The sequence below is a fragment of the Aspergillus ambiguus genome (assembly GCF_047715705.1).
Source record: "Aspergillus ambiguus strain CBS 117.58 unplaced genomic scaffold BDV59scaffold_37, whole genome shotgun sequence".
Classification (NCBI taxonomy): domain Eukaryota; kingdom Fungi; phylum Ascomycota; class Eurotiomycetes; order Eurotiales; family Aspergillaceae; genus Aspergillus; species Aspergillus ambiguus.
The window spans coordinates 104,739-122,024 of record NW_027395550.1 but is presented as its reverse complement, the minus strand read 5'-3'; the positions used below and the strand labels follow the sequence as shown (position 1 = coordinate 122,024).

Genomic DNA, 17,286 nt, shown 5'->3' with positions numbered 1-17,286 from the left:
GGCGAAGACTCTAATTCCATCATCCATAACCCCTGTTCAATCTTTCCATCCTGGACGAGGCCAGTTCCACCAATCTGAATGGCCAGATTGCGGTTAAGTGCAAACTGTGGGTGCATTGTGGGAGCTTTGGAACGACGGACATTGGATACCAACACCAGTCAAGAGTCGGCTGCCACTATTTCGCAGCCGTTCCTAAACCGTCTTCTACTTTTCATGGCTGTGCGGAGAAGACTATCGGCAGTGAACTCCTGAGCCAAGAGCCCCTGTTTGAGCCAATGATCCTGCAATCACCCCAGTCCGATGGCCGTTTCAGCCGCAAATTGGCACACCCGCTCTTTTTTTGGTCACACGTTGGATGTAGCATGAAAGCTCGGTCAATAGCATACCGGGGATGGACCGGATTCATACCTCAGTAGAGGCTAAAGAACGAATACATCGCATTACTTCGACCGACTCGGATACCATTCTCGCGAAACCCGAGTCGTTCTGTCGATCACACGCCCCAGGCCAATATAATATGCAGGGAACCAGACTGTAAACGAGCCATTCAGGCATCGATGGTGGACGGACAATTTCTGCTGTTCTGCCAACCACGGAGTTTCTCCAGTTTCGATCAGGGCACTCGGCTCCGCATACACTCCCCCCGGCGACATTGGGAGAATTTTTGCTGTTTAATATAACCCACGCACACTCTCCATGAATCATCTGACTTATTCTATAGCTCACAGCGAATGCAGATGCGCCACCAATATCGGCTCCAACAGAAGTAAACATGTGTGCAGTGCCAAGATTTGCGGGGTTCTTGGGGCATGTTTTTGTAGGGGATTAACGTGTTCGATGGTCTTGACACAGGCCAGTGGGTCGGTTCGTGATACTCCAGGAGAAGAAGTGCAGATGTTCTCATCTGGCCGGAGCCATACTCCGGAGTATGGATTTCGCAATCGAGCCCCTCGATAGCCATCCCTGTGGTGTCTGGTGCAACCCCAGATGCTCCTATCCGCAGTTTTCAACAACACATCCCTTGCGTGCTGAGAGCGGCTTCCGGTTCCTGGTATGATGTCCTCTGAATTATCCTTGCTCTTAAATGAAGGGCTCCGCAAGGGCCACACTTGATTTTCCGATAAGCCCTTGGGCTCTATCCCCATATTGCGTGATAGGCGGCACATGTTTCTCCAAGACATTCCCAAACGTGAGCCAACAGATACCAATGACCCGTCTGAATCGATAGTGTGTTTACTTAATTAAAGAAAGAAAGGGGAAAAAATATTCCAATTACCCAGGGGTTGGACCATCAGCAATTCAAATCCCAGCTAAAAGGAACCTGTCTCTGGGCGTCGATCATGCTGCTGGGTTCCAAAACAAAGCACGCGAGCTGTTACAAGAATACCAATAGCGCCCCGGCTGACATGTTCTGGAAGAGTCTAACAACATGTTCCGCCAATAGAAAAAAATTAACTCTTGTCATTGGTGTTTGCGGATGTAAATTCTCGCAGGTGGCCGGGGTGAAGCCTCCATTGCCTGATGCATTCACTATCTATCCAGCATTCCTGGAGGATCGACAAGGCCCTACGCAACCCGGACCCATGGATCGCCCGCAATTATGCAATTTATCCTGCATCATCTGTCCTAGAAAAATAGTCTGCAAGGCACTGGGCTTTCCCTATAAAGTTTGTACGTTTTCGCATTAAACTCGACACGTCCTTAACTGATGGCCGCACGCGATGTATTTTGATCTCGGCGAGTTGACACGTTCGGCCACAAGGTGGCTTTGTACTAGTCTTTTTTCTTAAATATTGGAAAGGTGGCTGCATCAGTATCACGTATCCTGTTATCCGCGAACATCGATTGTTGTGCGACTGACACTTCTGCTCATTGCGTCGGTTGTATATAAATACAAGCATGCCGTTGAATGCAGTCTGACCAGTTCCATACACAAGATGTACCTGAATGTACCCTCAACGGCCACAATCCTGGCCATTCTCGCCTGCTCGGTCGCAGCTGTGGGCCCGCAGGGTTCTCGTTATATGCGAGACTTGAGGTGGGCAGCTGAAGCTGGCATAGATCCCCAATTAATACTTAACAATGACCGCGACATCCGTGCCTTGATCAGCCATTCACCAAATGCCGGGCAGGGACCTAAGCCAGAGTATACTGCGGTATGACTGACCATCCTTTCCGTGTGATCGTGTGCTTACAACCGAGCAGCTTCCAATTGACCATGACGACCCTTCTATCGGAACCTTCCAGAACCGATTCTGGGTGAGCGAAGAATTCTATGTCCCCGGAGGCCCTATATTCGTGTTCGACGCTGGGGAGTCGAGCGGCGATGTATACTTAACGCATCTTACCTCAAATGATTCTTTTTTCAAGCAAATGCTGAAAGACTTCAACGCGATGGGAGTTCTATGGGAGAATCGGTGAGTATCTTCCAACACTGTTGGCGATGTACTCTGATTGAAAGCAGGTACTATGGTGGATCTCGGCCCTTTCCTATCCATTTCAACATGCCTCCAGAGCAATTACAATACCTGACGACGAAGCAAGCTCTGGAGGACCTCCCTCAGTTTGCAAAGACCTTTTCTCGTCCAAACTACCCTGATGTGGACCTGAGGCCTGAGAGCACGCCGTGGATCATGGTTGGCGGTTCGTACGCCGGCGTTCGCGCGGCGATCACCCGACAGGAATATCCGAACACTATATATGCAGCGTACGCCTCCTCTGCCCCAGTCGAGGCCCAGATCGATTTCAGCACTTACTTTGAGAATGTTTACCGTGGTATGGAGGCCAATGGCCTCGGGAACTGTCTCCAAAATCTGCAGGCTGCTCTGCGTTATATCGACGACCAACTGGACCAGGAGGAGACTGCCAGTATCGTTAAGCGGATGTTTTTTGGCCCCGGGGCTGAGAATAACACAAATGAAGGGTTTACCGCAGCACTCGTGCACCAGTATGACTCGTTTCAGGACTATGGAGTCTCCGGGCCGGCTGGGTCTAGCTTGCAAGACCTCTGCAGCCACCTGGAGGACCCTAGCAAAACGAATCAGACGGCTAAGGGTGCACGCGACACGTTGCGCCACGACGGCGGCAAGGTCGCCGCAGAACGCTGGGCGTCATGGTCCCCGTTGGTGTCTATTGTGAACTATAACATGGCGACGAATTGTAAACAGCTCAACACAAACATTTCCCTCTCCTGCAATCTCAGCCAGCCGTCCTTTGACCCTGACATGATCGCCTGGTCCTGGCAATATTGTACCGAGTGGGGATTTTATCAGAGCAATAATTTCGGCCCTCACGCCCTGCTTTCCAAATACCAGACGCTCGAGTACCAGCAAGACATCTGCAATCGACAGTTCCCGGAGGCTCTTAAGAGGGGCATCCTCCCCAATGAGCCTGCCGTGGATGCAACGAACGCGCAATTCGGCGGGTGGAGGATTCGCCCGTCGAATACATTCTTCAGTGTCGGAGAGTTCGACCCATGGACGCTGCAGAGTGTCCTGTCTGATTCCGCACTCACTGCTGAAAATACAGCCTGGTCCAGTAATATTCCAGAGTGTGGGGAGACAGACGAAGACCATATCTTTGCGTACAAGCTGAAGAACTCGATGCACTGCTTCGACTTCCAGCCCGGGAAAGGCCAGGAGGCAAACGCGCTGTTCAGGGCAGCTTTGGGTCAATGGTTGCCATGCTTCAAGGGACAGGGGCTGAGTAGCGGTCGATCATGACGATGTACATAGGTGTGGTAGAGATAGAGATAATACATTGTGCAGGACGAACTTACCCAGTCCTGATATGCTTGCGAGCGCTGCGCTTACCTCATCCGCTGGTGGATGGCTTCTCCGCCTGCGCTAGCCCCATTGGGACATGCTTGCGATCTACCCGCCGGCTGTCCACCAATCACCGCCCCCGCAACCCATCCGAGAGCGTCCAACCCCATCAATCACCTCACATGCTCTCATCTACCGAGGCGCTCCTCGTGCGTCGATCCATCGTTCCCTTGCCCTATAAATCGCCCCCATGCACAGTCAATATTTTCCTCGATGTCACCGTCTTTGAATCTCTAGACTCAATTGCTGTCAATCGCCTCTCATGTTGGCCCCCATCGTGGTGGTGTTCGGAGCACTGTACGTCACGTACTTTGTGCTCCAGTATATCCAACGACTCTACCAGCAGCGCAAATTTGCCAAATCGCATCAGTGTCTACCTCCGCGCCAGGGTTCAACTGGCTTCTTCGGGATCACCCCGTTCATTCGATTGGCCAAAGCCGTCAAGGAAAAGCGTTGGGTTGAGTATATCGCCGACCAGTATGGCATCAACGGGTCCACCTTCACCCAGGTTGTGCTCGGCAAGCGCATGATCTCCACCATTGACCCGGAGAACCTCAAGGCCATCCTGGCCACCCAATTCAACGACTTCAGCTTGGGTACCCGGCATCGGGAATTCTACCCGTTACTGGGAGACGGGATTTTCACGCTGGATGGCGCGGGCTGGTCCCACGCCCGTGGACTGCTGCGGCCTCAGTTTACCCGTGATCAGGTCGCCGACTTGGACCTCATGAACAGTCATGTCTCTCGGTTGATCGAGCTCGTCCCGGCGAACGGAGCAAGTTTCGATATTCAGCATCTCTTCTTCCTCTTGACCATCGACTCCGCGACGCACTTCCTCTTTGGTGAATCCGTCAACTCCATGGGCAGCGGTGTACTGGAGAAATCTGCCGTCGGTGGAGCCCAGGGTTTCGCAGAGGCCTTCAACACGTCACAGGACTATCTGGCATCCCGTTCGCGAGCCATGAACTTCTACTGGATGGTGAATCCAAAAGAGTTCAAGGACGCCACCGCTCGCGTCCACGAGGTGGTAGACCACTATGTGCGTCTCGCTATCGAAAGCAAGAACCACCCCGAGCGCAAGGAATCCGGCCGGTACATCTTCGCCGAAGCGTTGGCCGCCGATAACGATGACCCCAAGGTTCTCCGAGACAATATGCTCAACATCCTCCTCGCCGGTCGTGACACTACCGCCAGTCTCCTCAGCTCTGCCTTCTTTTTCCTGGCACGTAACCAGAACGTGTGGAACCGCCTTCGTCAGACCATCGTGGACGAGTTCGGTGATAGCCAGAACCCGAAGGCCGAAATCACGCAGACAAAATTGAAGGATATCCCGTACTTGCGTTATGTGCTGAACGAAGGTTGGCTGGACTTTACTTTCAACTAGCTCCCCAGCGAATGCTAACTCATGTCCAGTTCTCCGCCTGATGCCCCCTGTCCCCTTGAACTTCCGCGTCGCAAACAAGGACACTTCGCTCCCCGTTGGCGGTGGTCCCGATGGAAGATCCCCCGTGTTCGTGCCCAAGGGTACAACCGTCACCTACAGCGTATATGCTATGCACAGACGGCCTGATTTCTACGGGCCCGATCCCAATGAGTTCCGTCCGGAGCGCTGGGAGCAGAATGGCCGGCGCGGATGGGATTACCTCCCGTTCAACGGAGGGCCGCGCATCTGTCTGGGTCGTAAGTACTCTCGCTGCCTTTGAAGGTACCCTGGAACTAACGATACTAGAACAATATGCCCTCACGGAGGCCAGCTACACGCTGGTCAAGATGCTTCAGCATTTTGATACCCTCGAGAACGCTGACCCTACGCTCCTGCGTCCTGTGATTCAGTCCAATCTGACCATGTCACATGAGAGGGGAGTGCAGGTCCGGCTTTATCGGTCAGCCACGGCGTAATGTGATATGACTCTAGATGTAGATGTGATGTTAAATATACTTTGGATAGTTCTTGAATATATGGAGTAAGCGTCGGTAACGAGAGCGTTCCCATAAAGTATATAGGTAAAAATGAGGCTACTCTCAGTAGGTACGTTGTATCTGATGCCCCCAGGAAGCATTAAGGCACCCATGGAAGGAATACGCCACTGCGATGGTTAGAAGTGTTCGCTTTTCCGAAGAACCTCGATTTTACGTACTCTACAAACCGAGAAAGTTCTGAAACACCACTATACCGCACCACTGAGGTAGGTATCTAGGCACTTATAGTAGCAAAGCGGTATTTTCAGCTTGACGCTAACCTCTAACTTCCAGTCGTCCGACACATTTGTCTTACATCGCTCCCACACTATTGGGGAGTCTGATTGTTAGCCGCAAAATCAGTCTAGGCCATGTCTGTGAGATACCAGAGATATTAGCGGAGGGTAACAACTCCTTCGGAGTAACTGTTGTTGTGAAAGATAAGCAGACTATAGTGTATCTCCCAGCCGCTTGTGAGATCTAGGTACTGTCGTAGAAAGATGGGGTGCCGGAGCAATATACGTTGTTGGTATTTAGTATTTTCTCCAGTCATTGCGGCTGAGAAAAGACTTCACGTCCCGAATGAACCCATCCCACTCGATGATCGTTCCGGTGAAATGTACTGGGTGCAAAGCACTGCTTTTGTTTTTGATGTTCTTCTCTGAGGTCAGTGAGACGCTCCTCAAGCATGAGTTTGGGGCAACAGCCGTGGCTTTGGTGGGCATCTTGGTACTGGATGTCTGGATGTATTCAACTAGGGGGATGGGAAGAAGAAAGAGAGGATCAAAGGGAGAGTACTTTGCTACGCAGTGAATATTGGCCAACGTGAATGTTCCAGAGATAGAAACCATCTGTCAAAAGAGACATCCTAAGTATATATTTCTGGCGGTGCAAGATAAATTAATGTAGACGTGTATTTCTGCCTGGGGCTAACAGTAAATATTTTGCTCTACATAGATGCTAAGACAATGTGGAATCAATTGCAATGAAGTGGCCATGTAGAAGATGTCTCCTGTAGAATGGGACCCCTCGAGACGGTGTCGATCAAGGCAACAAGGCAGTAAAATCACGTGTAATGCTCGTCATAGCTCCGAGCGCCAAGAATCCTCATCTCAACATCCATTGTCGCATGTAAACCGTCATACCGACTACAACCCAACAACCAACACCGTCTCCCTTTACGCAATCACACACTAGAAACCAATGTACACATACGTCTTTCTTCCTATATCCCAATAAACCACCTTACTCCCCTTCGTCCTCCGGCGCTCATTCGCCTGCGCAGTCGTGCCGAGCAAATCCCAGCTCCGGCCATGGTCGACACATCCAAGTACCCCCAAGTCACAGTGGTGGTACCGAAAATGGAGAACCCCAATGATCCCCCGAAAACTGTCACAGCCGCACAACCCCCCGCCAATGCGGCCAACACCAGCACCACCATGCCCGCCAATCCACCCCCCAACAGCGCCAACAGCGGGACCGCAACAACCGCCAAACCAGAGACCTCCTCCCCGGAGCCCGCAATCGAAGTTCCGCGCGAGATCTCCGACGCCGAGATGCAGCTCGTGTCATCGCTCGCAAAGCTCCAACAGATGGAGAGCATGGTGCTGCCCCTCCCTCCCAACCCACTACACCACCACTAACCAACCTTGCAGATCCACCAACTCCGGACGTTGCTCCCGGACCGCATTCTCGACCCGCTAGTGCCTATCGTGAACCCCGAAGCCGCGGGCGGGCGGGCCCCGCCGAAATCGCCGCAGATGCTGTACCAGCAGCTGGCGCAGGCGATGAGCAGCGGCGTGGCAGAGGTATCCGCGTTCCAGGGGTTGTGGCGCAGCGCGGAGATGCGGACAATGTGGGAGCGCATCGACGGGCAGATCCGCGAGAACGGCGGGGTGATGCTGCAGCCGACGGGCGTGTGGGACCGCGACTACGAGGCGCTACTGCGCGAGCTGGCCGGGCGGGAGAAGGCGCTTGTGGAGCGGCAGCGCGGCGCGGAGGAGGAGCGTGAGCGCGCGCGCATCCGCGCGAGTGAACGTGGGTGGCGCAGTGTGGTGGACGGGTTCTTGGGACGGGGTGGTGGGGGCGCTGCGCTGCGCGTGGTGCCGAGGAAGGATCAGGCGGAAATGATGGCTGTGCTGGTGAAAGCCGGGATGCGGTTCCGTGTGTGTGCGGATGGCGATGGAGATGCGGCGCCGGAGTGGAGGGTGTTGCCGTGTGCGGTGCCTGGACAGGGGGTGACGAGGGTGGAGGGGGCCGTGGCGGAGTGTCTGAATTTGCGGGGCAGACGGTGGGATTTGGAGCATCTATTTGTGAGTTGGCTACGGGGAGAGGAGGAGGCGTTGGGGCTGATGTGGCTAATGATGATATTAGGATATGATGTCCGCCTACGGAGATATCAAGCAAACGCCGTGCGCGAAATGCGGCAAAATGACCGACAGCGCCGCCAATCTCCCAACCATCCGTCAGCAGAGGCCAGCGCAGGCTGACGGACAACCTGCAGGCTGGGAAGCGCTACATACAAGCTGTGCTTGAGCCGTGCGTCGTCCCGCTGACAATCGGATTTCGTCTTTCTATCTGCGACAGCCATCTCCGTACACACCGTCATGCCAGCAGCACGCCGGATACTCTCTGCCATCAAGATCCCAGTACCGAACCGGAATAGCATGCTTCTCGCATCTCCTTCCTCCTGTATGTCCACCATCGCAGTATTCCACGCGGCTCCAGGTCCCGCGGTCCGGAATGGCGTACTTTCTTGTCCGGAAATCGTACCGCTCAGCGGGGTGGCGTTTGTCCCACTTCATTGGACTTTTGTCGACCGTTCTCGCGCCTCTTTTTCCCTTTCCAGATTGCTCACCACAGCAACAAGATGTGCGTTCGTTGTCAGCGTCATCGGGCCATCGCGACCAGTTCACCTTGCGGTCGTTGCCGGTGTTGATCCTGCCGATGTAGATGTCCGGTCCGCGGTTGGTGAGAACGTCGCGAAGGCGCCAGATGCGTGGCCAGTGAGAGGGGTTCCCGGGACGGGGGTCCTTAGGCCAGATCCAAGCGAGCCGTGGAGACATTATGGGATTGGTGAGGGTAAGATGAAGGAGATGGTGTAGGGTTGATGAGAGGTGCCTGGGTGGGCGTGCAGATTCTGTGTTTTATACCCCTTTACCAAATGTTCAGTGCATGTTCTAGAATGGAGATGTCTTTGATGGAGGTGTTGTGCTGCAATCGAGAGGTCTGCATTGTAAGCCAAACCACCGGACACAATGGGGAAGGCAGCGTTTGGCGTGGAAGGCGCTACCAAGCGAAAAAGGGCAGGTGGAACATGCTCACACATGCAGAGGTGCTTCTTTCATGATGGTTCATTCATTATATTGGGGACCAGTCTATATCGCCATATGGATACAAACAAACAGTACAGAAAGTTATACTTCACAGGAACAACCAATTAGATACTAAAAGCTCCCAGCATATACAACAACCAGAACGCCGACCCACCCTGCGATAGACCGCTTGTCATGAGATAAAGGGACAAAATCGCTGGCTCAATGCAACAATTTTCAATGCATAAGATGGATGCTCGTTTATCAATTACGTAGAGAACACGCCCAGCCCACCCGCGAACCAGGTGAACGAAGTGATGGTGATAGCCGCCATTCCAATCGCGAACTTGAGGGCCTGTCGCTCGGAATCGGAGAACGCTGCGTTGCAGGTAGCGCAGTAGTAGTCTACCCAGATTAGTTGTGATGTCCACCAGGCCATGGATGATGATTACTCACGATTGAGAGGAGTGTACGACTGCGGGAGGTACATCCCAAAATTGTACCCGATCTGCGAGCCCAAGTGTCCTGCTTCCGCGGTATCGCCCATTTTGCCGTCCACGTCGTAGACGTACAGGGTGTAGGTGGCGGTCAGGAGAGGCACGGTAGCATTGGCCTGATATTTGGCTGTATCCCACACCACCTTCCCAGTCTCCTCGACACTCATGTTGCTGGAGATGGTGTACGTCGCGCTGTTTAAGCTGCAGGAGGCGACAACATTGACGGCTGACGGCGTCACGGAGAGCGAGGTGTAGTTCCAGGCGAAGGTCACGTACTGGCCGACCTTGAAGTAGGTGGTTGCGCCGTTGGACGGAGTGAGCATGGAAATGCCACCAGCGGGCATACGGGGGTCGACGGAGATGGAAGATGTGGTAGAGTCGCCCGTCTTGGTCGCTTTTCCGGTAGCAGTGCCTGTCTGTGTCCCGGTTTGCTTGCCGGAGTTCGCACTTTGAGTGTCGGTCGCAGCGTCGGTTTTGGCGGCAGTTTGACCGGTCGTCGGGGAGGCGCCAGTGTTTGCACTGTCAGCGGCAGTCGTGTCTAGTTGCGTCAGTTGGTGTCTGGCTTTTGGACAGAATGGGACTAACCGGCTCGCTCAAGGATACCACCGTGGACCCGGTTTAAGCCACTGGGAGACCATGGCCAAGCGGAGGTCGTTCCCAGCAAGAACAAGAGATACGCGATCGATAGTAAGCCGAAGGACCGCATGATGGACGGGTTGCAGAGTATATGTGAAACAAGGGGGTAGGACGGTGGAAGGACTGGCGACGGTTGACAGCTCACTCGATGCCTAGCGTCGGACGCGGCAACACAATCGTTCAGAGAGACCAGGCAACGAAGAATATATCGAAAACACCCTGCTCTTCAAAACACGGCGTAAATAAGGGCCACGAAGACGACGGTACAATGAAGTTGAAGCCCGACCGGTGGGACTGACAGGCGCAGATCGTCTGATCTGGGGGCAACCGGACCCTGAACGAGAGAAACTGGGGAGTAAACAAAGCGAGTGACGGGACAACCACGCAACGGAGGGTCGTAAGGGTTGAGAGGGAACGGCTATACCGCACCGGAGACGAACCCAGGATGAAGGAGACGAGCGATGGAATGGAGGAAGAGGAGAAAAGAGGAGAGAAGACGCCGAAGAAGATGGAGGAAAGAAAAGAAGGCGGGATGCGCAGGGTCTAGCCCGATCGGGAGATCTAGTGAGACACGCTATTTATATCCCGTACCGTGACCGAGGGACCTTATACCTAGTATCTAGGTATTCTTCTGGCTATTCTTCTCGCTGGAGAGAGCTTAAGAAATGATATTCATCTGGAGAGTGCCTGGAGTAGATGATTTGTTTACCTGGTAGAATCCATATCCGCAAACAAACAATACTATTGCCAATTATTGATCCCAAAGCGGAAACCAAAGTACATTCTTAGTCATCTATCTGATACATCACCCACTCCTGCACCTCCATACACTTATGCACCTGTCATGCAGTTCTCGTCTCTCATTACAATCGTATCTGATAGTGATAACATTTATTATACAGGAAAACACCTCATCCAGTGAGCGAGCGTCCCTAATCCCTCCAGTGTCCCTTGACCACATTTTGTGAAAAACATCCAAAATAGTATCCCTACTCCCAACGTCATAACCCCCGTACGGGTGGCGGTGGCAACACCGTTCAGGAAAGGTACTCCAGCTGGAGTTGGATCTCACTGCACTCCTCCGGAAGCACATGCTTGCGGAATGCGTCCAAATAGAACAGTTGCGGTTCGTTGTGGTACCAGTCGCAGACTATCCCTTGTTAGTGGCTACTCCATACACCTCATGGATCAGACCAACTCACCCAACCAACCGCCAAATCCCTGTTCCTTCGACCACTGCAGGCCAGTACCATCGACGGAGAATTCATCTTGGCCGTAGCCAGCGTCGATCATGACGGGTTCCCAGGCTAGACGCCCGTCAGTGTATGTTAGAGTACGCTGCATGGCTAGTACTCACCGGCATAGTTGTTGCTCAGATGCATGACCAGACCCCATGGGAACGGCGTGTCCAGCGCAAATTGCACGTGCGACCCGTTCATGAACGCCGGGCTGGCCGTCTTGACGTCCGGCGTGAGGACGGCGTCGTTCTGTCCCGCGGCTGTATGGTAGCCATACACGTAGAGATTGTTATGTTCCGGGTGCGAAGCGCCGGATGTCTTCAGGTTGAACTTCTTCGGCTCGTCCTCGCGTTTGATCGGGTTGGCGCCGACGACAGAGAGCAGCAAAGCGAGAGAGGCGATGAACTTCATGTTTGACAAGGGACGACTGAAACGGAGGGATCGAATGAACAGACAACCAACAAACTCGAAAATGACTGCAACGCAGAACGAATGCACCTCCCATTCACCGAGGGTGTCGACGCATTTTAAACCCAGGCACGCCTGGAATTAAAATTCCGGTGGCAAGGAGGCGATCAAGGGCCATCATTGTCACAAACCTAAAACATGCCTCTCCCTTGCGGCCTCATCGTGTGATTTCATGGATATACGTCTTGATCCGCCAGGTTCAAAGCCTATTGCAGAGCCATTTGCCTGGCCACAGGATCCCTCCACCGATCGATTTCGGTCCGTTTCGCTGTCTGTTACTGCGTTGGGCTTGCGAACCGTGGAAAGCTGTAGTCTGCTCCGCGGTTCTGTCTGTGGCGCCAATGCCGAGGAATGTACGGAAAAGTTATGCACTGTGCAGTAATAGAAGCAGTTGTGCCATGTCATGTTGTCTGCTCCGTGAGAAGACCGAGCGCCGAGTATTTTCCAGAAGGCTAATGAGGAGATAGTTCCATACGGGTCTAACATGACATACTGGAGATACTCAGGAGCTCAATGGAGAAAGTCGATTTATTCAAATATCAGTTGGACCATCCCAGTCATCCAGTGGGTATACCTAGCAAGCCGTGCCTTGATGTTGTCAAACAGAAACCCATTGCGCCGCCCATATCTACAACACCCATTACAGTGCAGTCCAAATATCTACACGAAATATGCCCCTACCTAGTCTTCTTATATTCTGGCTTCAACGACCATTTCCCCCGGCCATTTCGGCCTCCCTTCTCCAAGACCGCAATCGTCTTCAGCATCTCCTTGAACTCAGCCGACCGCTGCGGAGTAGTGCAGTAACGGTTGAAGTGATCGATCAGCATCTGCGTGTAGACCGCCCCGCCATGGCTGGTAATAAAGTCTCGAATCATCGTGATGAAGTCGACGCCGCTCGGACTCCTCCCAGGCGCAGGGCTGTTACTCGCACTGCGAGAGACAGGATTCCGCGCGGATAAGTTAGCCAAAATACTGGCCGATGAAGGTCCCGCCGCGGCTCGTCGCGCGGAGCTACTGGGTCCGCCAAACGGCGAGCGAATGGGCGGTTCTTCGGGTCTCCCAGCAAGTCCAAATTGACCGGTCCAGGTTGGAGTACCGATGGGAACGTTTCGAGCCTGTTCTCCCGCTCGCCGGAGTTCTTCCGCAGCCTCTGCCGCGACGCGCTTTGCTTCCGCCTCGATGATCTTGGGGTCGGCGCGAATGACTCGTTTCCCATTGACGATTTGGTCGTGTTCGAGGGCTGAATGGACGCCTGATCGCGCAAAGATGCCCTGCATAATGCGAGCCTCTGAGTTCGATGTCACGGCCGCGTCTTGTCCTTTATCGCTGGCTTCTTCCTCGTTGGTTTCGAAATTCTCGACAGCCGCGATGCCTTCCACCTTGCGGATATCTTTGTCTTCGTCTTGTCTGTTCTGGGGCGCGTTTGCATCTGATTTAGGTTGCCGGCTGGTGTTTGCGGCGTCTTCTTCGTAGGTGATGTCGGCATTGTCAAAGATTTTGCTGGTTTCCGTGGGGCCGTGTTCATCGTCTCCAAGAGAGAACAGGTCATGCAGGTCGCTCATCTGAAACGTCTGGCGCTGTTTCGGATCCCTCAGGATCTTGTTGGTGAGGAACTGCTTGAAGACCTGTCGGTGGTAGATCTTCTCCTCAATCGTCCCAGCGGTCATCAGGCGATAAATAGTCACCTCACGTTTCTGCCCGAGTCGCCAGGCCCGTTCTCGCGCCTGCATATCAGTCGATGGGTTCCAATCCGGGTCGTAGATGATCACGCGGTCGGCTCCTGTAAGGTTGACACCTAGTCCACCAACCTTGGTTGTTAAGAGAAATAGATGTAGACTCGGATCCTTGTTGAACTCGTCGACCATAGACTGACGTTGAGCGATCGGGGTGGTTCCGTCCATGCGGCGATAGTTTATCCCAGGAAGCGAATTGACGAACTTTTCAAGAATGTCCAACATGATGCGATGTTGCGCAAAAAGAAGAGTCTTGTGGCCCGTGTCCCTCCACAGCTCCAAGAGAGACTTGACGACCTGCATCTTTCCGGACTTTTCGGCGCCTCCGTAAGCAGCCTTGTGGGCCGAGAATTTGTGGCTCTGCAGATCAGGATGGTTACAGATTTTCCGAAGGATGTCAATACCAAATAAGGCTTGTCTCCGGCCGCGAAGGATAGATGACATCTCCTCTGATCCAAGGAATGCCTTGTAAGTCTGTCTTTGGACGCTGGTCAGCCTACAGAAGAGGACTTGTTCGCTCTTCTTGGGCAGATCTGCCGCCACGTCAATTTTGAAGCGCTGCAGAAGATATGGACTGATCGCATCCTTCAAAGTTTCTGCACACTTTGCAGCTGTCTGCACTTGTAGATTCGAGGCATTCGCATAGCCGCCCTGACGAATGGGAAATTCAAACTGATTCCGGAAATTGACCAGTGTCCCTAGGCGCATGGGGAAAACAAAGTCGAACAATGACCACAACTCGGTAAGGTTGTTCTGCATGGGGGTTCCCGAGAGGATGATACGATGAGGGGTACGTAGCTCTTTGGCATGGATAGTGATGGCAGTGTTCGGGTTGCGGATCTTGTGGCCCTCGTCGAGGATGGCGCACCCCCAGTCCACTGGAATAAGCAGAGACGCATAGCTGAGGAGGCCAGAGTATGTTGTCACTAGAACATGACCCTCTTCAACCACTCGTTTCACGACTTTCCGTCCCGCCTTGAGTCCGCTGGAGCTGGTGCGGGAATCCCATGTCTGCGACAACAGCGCATCCTCTCGTCTGCTCTCATTTCGGATATTGACCATCCCGCTGCCCGAAGTGTGCAAGATGGATACACGGAAGGCTGGCCACCAGGTGTGGAATTCTATGACCCACTGCTTCATCACAGTCGCCGGGCAAACAACGATGGCCGGTTTGGTCAGCTTCTTGCTGTAATGAAGACCAGCAAGAAAAGCGATTACTTGGATCGTCTTCCCCAGCCCCATCTCGTCACCAATGATCCCTCCAACCTGCTGTTGCTGCAGTTCCCACAGCCACTGTACTCCGGTTTTCTGGTAATCGAACAAAAGTGGGTGGATGTCCCCTGGTAAACGATAGCCATTGTCGTACTCCACGTCGGGTACTGTAGGGTGTGGCATGAACCACTCCTCGTCGTTCTGCGTTTCCACGCTGTTGTCGGATCCCGGCTCTGGCTTTATTCCTTGGAGTGCACGAGTCCTCGCCGCACTTCGACGACTAACCCAACGTTGGAGCCTGTGCTGGTAGGACTTTTCATTTCCATCATCCAGGCCTCGGAAATCCTCCATCTCTTCTTCGGTGAGTTTCTTTGCTTTCTTCCCAGGTTGCGCGGGTACTTCCTCAGGCAGAAAGTCCTCTCCGCCTTCTGATTGCGATTCCTCCTCTTCTGATGCTACATAGCTTGCTGACTCGTCAGAAGGCGCCTCGGGAGCGCTCTCAACCGCGTGATCGATCTCGTCGCTGACTGGGACGGCCTGCGGCTCGGGAACAACTGTTCCTATTTTCCTTCGTTTTCGGGGTTGCTCCGTCTCATCTGCGATGCTAGAATCTGTCGTCGTTTCGAAGTCAAACCCCGGGCGCACCAGGTTCCGATGAGACACGGCCGACCGGTTCTTGACCTGTTCCAACGCCTCTCTCTCATCCCGCTCGTCTTCAGCGTCAATCAGTGCGTCGTGTAGACTCGCCAGAGGGCCTTCGTTCGGGCCAGAACCCATCCTCGAAAACGGTGTGATCTTCCCCGTACGAATGAGGTAATCCCGGCGCGATTCGTTGGGCATGCGGCCCGTCCCCGCGGGATGGCCCCCAGCTTCCTGGCCCTCTCGTCGGTCATCGATGCGCTGCTGGATTTCCTGCAGGTCTGTTGCTAGTGCGGCGTTGCGATCTTCGAGCTTCTTGAGGTCGTGCTCGATGCGGACTCGCGCGGATGTGCCCACCGGCTGGGAGAGACGCTGGTGGAGTCGGAGGATCTGGCTTTCGAGCTTGGTCTTCTCGATGGTGGTCCTTTCGAGGCGCTTGTTGTCTCGCTCGTCGGCTTGTTCGTTAAGGAGCTTGTCGGCCTGACGGGTGATGTCTCTCTCGAGGTCGTCCTGGTTGCGGACGGCGGCCTGGAGCTCCTGCAGACGGGTTGCTTCATCGGTACCTGACGAGGTGGTCTGGGTGGGTAATGGGTTTCCTGCAGGAAGAGGAACCGTATGGTCGACGGACTGATCCTCGCCTGAATCGGCGCGGTCCGTCTGCGCGTCCTCCATGGTGAGAAAAGGGATGCCTGTGACGACGGAAAATGTGGGTGATTATGGTAGATGGGAGTCTATTTGTCGGATGGCGAGATGGTGATGGACATGTTCAGTGAGCGGACGGTGAGGTAGGCAACAGGTGACAGGCAGCCGTTGTCCGTGAATACCTAGGTACCTAAGTAGAACGGTGGCGCAAGACTGACGATGAGGCTGCGAAGAGTGGCAGTCGAGACTGCCCCCGGATGGGCTATTGGGTAGGCTCACAGGGCGTCCTTGAGTGCAGCCCTGCAGGCAGTCTCTACCGCAGAGGAATGAATGGATGGCGAGGTAACGATAGAGGGAGAAAGACGGAGACGATAACCCCAATGGCAGGCAGAACTCCACCGCTGTCGCCACCGCCCAGGATTAGTCATGAGATGAGTCAGCCGTAGTTCTCCCACGTCACTGTGGACATGATGATGTTTCCATTGGGCAGAGATCCGGTCGAGGAGCGCGAGAGGAGGATGTTCAGGGGTGTATGGCCCTTTCCTACGGGGCTTATGCGTCGGGTACCACGGGTTCTACTACGGAGGAAACCAATAATCCCATCATGGAGGGTTTGCATTGCTGCAAACATCGGTCATTATTACCGTCTTTTCCCCCTACATAACTCGCTGCCCCAGAGCTGGTTGGAGTAGGCGATGACAGGGGGAGGAGAGGACAACGTCCTATCATGCAGGATCCCGGGGAATATCTCACGTATGAAGTTCCTCCGGGGCATCGAATCATGAAAACCTGTTCTTGTCGATTGTGTCTTCGAGTGGCGGGTGTAACTCCACCGATCGTCCACCAGGCTGAAGGAGAGTGATGGTGGTATGTATCGGGGAGATCGCGAGCAGTAATGCCCGAGAGATGGTTGAATTCGGCGGAGAGAAGACATGAACAGATGTAGAATAATGCGTCTGACCGTCTGGAGCCTCGTCGGGGCGTATAATATGCGGCATGAATGAACGAGTCGTGAGATCAGCAACCCGCATGGACCAGATGAGGTTACCTTTCGTAGTTAAACCTACCAAGAAATCATCCATCGTCTCTCTCTCTACACTCACTGCCCTCACTCCACTCTC

General features: G+C 53.8%; 8 protein-coding genes across 8 annotated transcripts; 3 read left to right on the top strand and 5 right to left on the bottom strand.

Annotated features, from left to right (window-relative positions):
* Positions 1-587: 587 nt before the first annotated feature.
* On the bottom strand, positions 588-1,235 carry BDV59DRAFT_185664 (uncharacterized protein). Its single transcript, XM_073690892.1, has one exon. It carries the CDS (start codon positions 1,179-1,181, stop codon positions 723-725), a length of 459 nt encoding a protein of 152 aa, XP_073544638.1. The 5' UTR covers positions 1,182-1,235; the 3' UTR covers positions 588-722.
* Positions 1,236-1,582: 347 nt separating this feature from the next.
* On the top strand, positions 1,583-3,751 carry BDV59DRAFT_185663 (putative serine peptidase, family S28). Its single transcript, XM_073690891.1, has 3 exons — positions 1,583-2,156; positions 2,206-2,417; positions 2,465-3,751. The coding sequence occupies exons 1-3, from the start codon at positions 1,938-1,940 to the stop codon at positions 3,720-3,722; spliced, it is 1,689 nt and encodes a 562-aa protein (XP_073544637.1). The 5' UTR covers positions 1,583-1,937; the 3' UTR covers positions 3,723-3,751.
* Positions 3,752-3,964: 213 nt separating this feature from the next.
* On the top strand, positions 3,965-5,799 carry BDV59DRAFT_102147 (cytochrome P450). The gene is made up of 3 exons (XM_073686449.1): positions 3,965-5,182; positions 5,238-5,504; positions 5,554-5,799. Exons 1-3 carry the CDS (start codon positions 4,087-4,089, stop codon positions 5,721-5,723), a joined length of 1,533 nt encoding a protein of 510 aa, XP_073544636.1. The 5' UTR covers positions 3,965-4,086; the 3' UTR covers positions 5,724-5,799.
* Positions 5,800-7,096: 1,297 nt separating this feature from the next.
* On the top strand, positions 7,097-8,318 carry BDV59DRAFT_204887 (RNA polymerase II mediator complex subunit MED27 domain-containing protein; the record flags this gene model as incomplete). The annotated part of the gene is made up of 3 exons (XM_073694542.1): positions 7,097-7,387; positions 7,439-8,095; positions 8,157-8,318. 3 exons carry the CDS (start codon positions 7,097-7,099, stop codon positions 8,316-8,318), a joined length of 1,110 nt encoding a protein of 369 aa, XP_073544635.1.
* On the bottom strand, positions 8,315-8,944 carry BDV59DRAFT_102109 (uncharacterized protein). Its single transcript, XM_073686448.1, has one exon. It carries the CDS (start codon positions 8,846-8,848, stop codon positions 8,357-8,359), a length of 492 nt encoding a protein of 163 aa, XP_073544634.1. The 5' UTR covers positions 8,849-8,944; the 3' UTR covers positions 8,315-8,356.
* Positions 8,945-9,116: 172 nt separating this feature from the next.
* BDV59DRAFT_185656 (uncharacterized protein) lies at positions 9,117-10,899 on the bottom strand. The gene is made up of 3 exons (XM_073690890.1): positions 10,180-10,899; positions 9,554-10,132; positions 9,117-9,502 (listed from the first exon to the last, which is right to left on the bottom strand). Exons 1-3 carry the CDS (start codon positions 10,298-10,300, stop codon positions 9,366-9,368), a joined length of 837 nt encoding a protein of 278 aa, XP_073544633.1. The 5' UTR covers positions 10,301-10,899; the 3' UTR covers positions 9,117-9,365.
* Positions 10,900-10,916: 17 nt separating this feature from the next.
* BDV59DRAFT_185653 (uncharacterized protein) lies at positions 10,917-11,954 on the bottom strand. Its single transcript, XM_073690889.1, has 3 exons — positions 11,588-11,954; positions 11,433-11,537; positions 10,917-11,380 (listed from the first exon to the last, which is right to left on the bottom strand). The coding sequence occupies exons 1-3, from the start codon at positions 11,877-11,879 to the stop codon at positions 11,268-11,270; spliced, it is 510 nt and encodes a 169-aa protein (XP_073544632.1). The 5' UTR covers positions 11,880-11,954; the 3' UTR covers positions 10,917-11,267.
* Positions 11,955-12,511: 557 nt separating this feature from the next.
* On the bottom strand, positions 12,512-16,309 carry BDV59DRAFT_102103 (DNA-dependent ATPase RAD26). Its single transcript, XM_073686447.1, has one exon. The coding sequence runs from the start codon at positions 16,193-16,195 to the stop codon at positions 12,614-12,616; it is 3,582 nt and encodes a 1,193-aa protein (XP_073544631.1). The 5' UTR covers positions 16,196-16,309; the 3' UTR covers positions 12,512-12,613.
* Positions 16,310-17,286: the final 977 nt, after the last annotated feature.